The sequence below is a fragment of the Molossus molossus genome, unplaced genomic scaffold, assembly GCF_014108415.1.
Source record: "Molossus molossus isolate mMolMol1 unplaced genomic scaffold, mMolMol1.p scaffold_m16_p_13, whole genome shotgun sequence".
NCBI classification, from domain to species: Eukaryota; Metazoa; Chordata; class Mammalia; order Chiroptera; family Molossidae; genus Molossus; species Molossus molossus.
The window spans coordinates 84,779,311-84,781,883 of record NW_023425348.1 but is presented as its reverse complement, the minus strand read 5'-3'; the positions used below and the strand labels follow the sequence as shown (position 1 = coordinate 84,781,883).

General features: G+C 41.1%; 1 protein-coding gene across 1 annotated transcript; it reads right to left on the bottom strand.

Annotated features, from left to right (window-relative positions):
• Window positions 1-1,298: 1,298 nt before the first annotated feature.
• LOC118628771 (olfactory receptor 1019) lies at window positions 1,299-2,228 on the bottom strand. The gene has a single exon (XM_036259720.1). The coding sequence runs from the start codon at window positions 2,226-2,228 to the stop codon at window positions 1,299-1,301; it is 930 nt and encodes a 309-aa protein (XP_036115613.1).
• Window positions 2,229-2,573: the final 345 nt, after the last annotated feature.

Sequence of the window (2,573 nt, the reverse complement as noted above, 5' to 3'; positions counted from 1 at the left end):
TAATGGGTCTTTTATTCCTAAAACTCTGGTGTTTTGCATAATGAATGGAGCTACTCGACACGTAAGGACAAGCATTGTTTCCCTGTCCTTTGACTATATTGCACTGGAGGAGGATTGGGGTAGAAAGATTATCGACTGTAAGTATTCAAACTGATGGTGTGATGGAATTTCAGCACATCTGAGAACAACATAGATTTCTCCAGATCTCAGTCTCTTGTCTTTTCCATGCTATCAATACCTGACATTCTTATTTCTTTGTTAAAAATTCGTAGTTCTGAGAACACGTAAAGAAAAATTATATTGTCTTCTAATGCCAGTCACTGATAGATCAGAGTTAATGAGATTATTATCTAATAAGGGCCTAGGGATGATGGTGGAAAGCATGGTTACCCTTGGCATCAAGGAAAAGGTGAGGGTCTAATTAAGATCAGAAGAGAAGGGGAAAAAGGTATAGGGAACATCTTAGAGGGAAGCAGGAAAACAAATCCTGTAGGCATTACAATCATGCTAACATTAGCCTCAGCAATGGATTCAAACTGTATCTTTCACAGGGTCCCAGAGTCTTGTGGTTGCCCTGAGGCCCAAAAGGATGTCAATATGTGAAGCTGAGAAAACATACATGCCCACCACTTCAAAATATGGGGCGGAGGAGATCAAAGGGATCCAGAGATTATTTGGTAAAACCAACCACTTGCCAGAAGGAAAGACTGAAGACAGAAAAGAGAAGGACCTGGATTATTGGGGGCAGCAGTTTCAGAGAGATAATACAGTAACTGCAAGCACACCAAACTCCTTGTTGACAAACGTGTGCCTTCTGTTCGTACCCTCCAGAATCTGGCATATGCTTAGCATTTCCAAGTTTTTGCTGAACATGAGTGGATGGATCCTGGGCTGAGTTAAATCATTTCTCACACCAGCCCCATTCCCATGCATTTAACTACATTTTCTCTAAGAGAAGAGAAATATTCGACATTTAGACCTATCATTCTCCATGACTCTGAAAAAAAAATATGCTTAAGAGTTTATTTCCCTTATCAAGTCCTATCTCCATTTTTAATAAATGTTTAAGCAAATTTTTTATAAAAAAGTAATGAATCTTGCTCAGCACATTTTTCAAAAATATTAATTTATATTTCCTTCAGATAACAGAGTTAAGGGTTACAGAAAACTTTTCTGAAATTAGGATTCATTCAACAAATAACTTGGGTAGTGTTTACTGGAAAGTTATTTTCAGTTTTTAAATCTGTCACCATTCTTCTGCCACTATCACGTATACAGAGTTTCATTTTTTGTTACTTCTAAGGTTTTTTTCCAATTAGTTTTTTGAGAGCGGCTTTCACATCCTTGTTTCGTAAACTATAGATCAAGGGATTCAACATGGGGATGATGACAGTGTAGAACACAGAGGCCCACTTGTCTTGGTCCAGGGAGTAGCTGGATGTCGGCCTCAGGTACATAAACATGACGGTGCCATAGAAAAGTGTGACGCCCGTGAGGTGAGACCCACAGGTGGAGAAAGCCTTAAGGCGTCCCTCAGCTGAGTGCATTCTGATGATTGCGACGAGGATGTAGGCATAGGAGATGAAGATGATGAGGATGGTGCTGAATTCAATGAAGCCACACAGACTAAAGAGCAAGATCTCACTGATGTAGGTGTCTGAGCAAGAGAGGGCCAAGAGTGGTGGGATTTCGCAGAAGAAGTGGTTGATGATATTGGAGCCACAATAATTCAAACTGAAGGTGAGAGAAGTGTGAGCTACTAAACTCACCAGACCAGCCAGGTAAGAGCCCAGCATGAGGACCAGGCAGACTCGCTTAGACATGAGAGTGCTATAGTGGAGGGGTCGACAGATGGCCACAAAACGGTCATAGGCCATGGCAGCCAGGACATAGCATTCAGCATCCACAAAACCTACAAAGAAAGCAAACTGGGTGGCACAGCTGGAGAAGGAGATAACTTTGTGCTTTGTTAGGAAGTCAGCCAGCATCCTGGGAGCAATGGCTGAGGAGTAACCCAGGTCGACAAAGGAGAGATTGCAGAGGAAAAAGTACATGGGTGTGTGAAGTTGAGTATCTGTTATGATCAGGATAATCATACCAACATTCCCCACTACATTGACCAGGTAGACCAAGAGGAAGACCACAAAGAAGATAATCTGTAGCTGAGGGTCCTGCGTGATGCCCATAAAGATAAACTCTGTCACCATTGAGTGGTTTTCTTTATCCATCTTTTTAATTTTATGTGTGCCTGGATTTGGTTTATTGTTTGGAGTAAGCCTTAAAAATCTTCCCAGTGATTAGATTTTATGACTCATAGGGTAACTCAAATGACTTTGGTGAAGGTGATGGTTGTGTGTCCTCTCTAGGTGCCTGGTCAAAATAGAAGATAGTAATGTCTTGGGGATTTCTGCTTCTCCAAAGACTTTGGTGCTCTGAGGTCATTTGTCATATGGTGCCAAAGCATGACCTGATCTATGCATTATCCACTTTACTAATCAGTAAAGAAGAGAAGTTTTGAGTGTTCCTTCCTTCTTTCTAAAACAAAGCAGATGGATATGAACACAGATATGAAT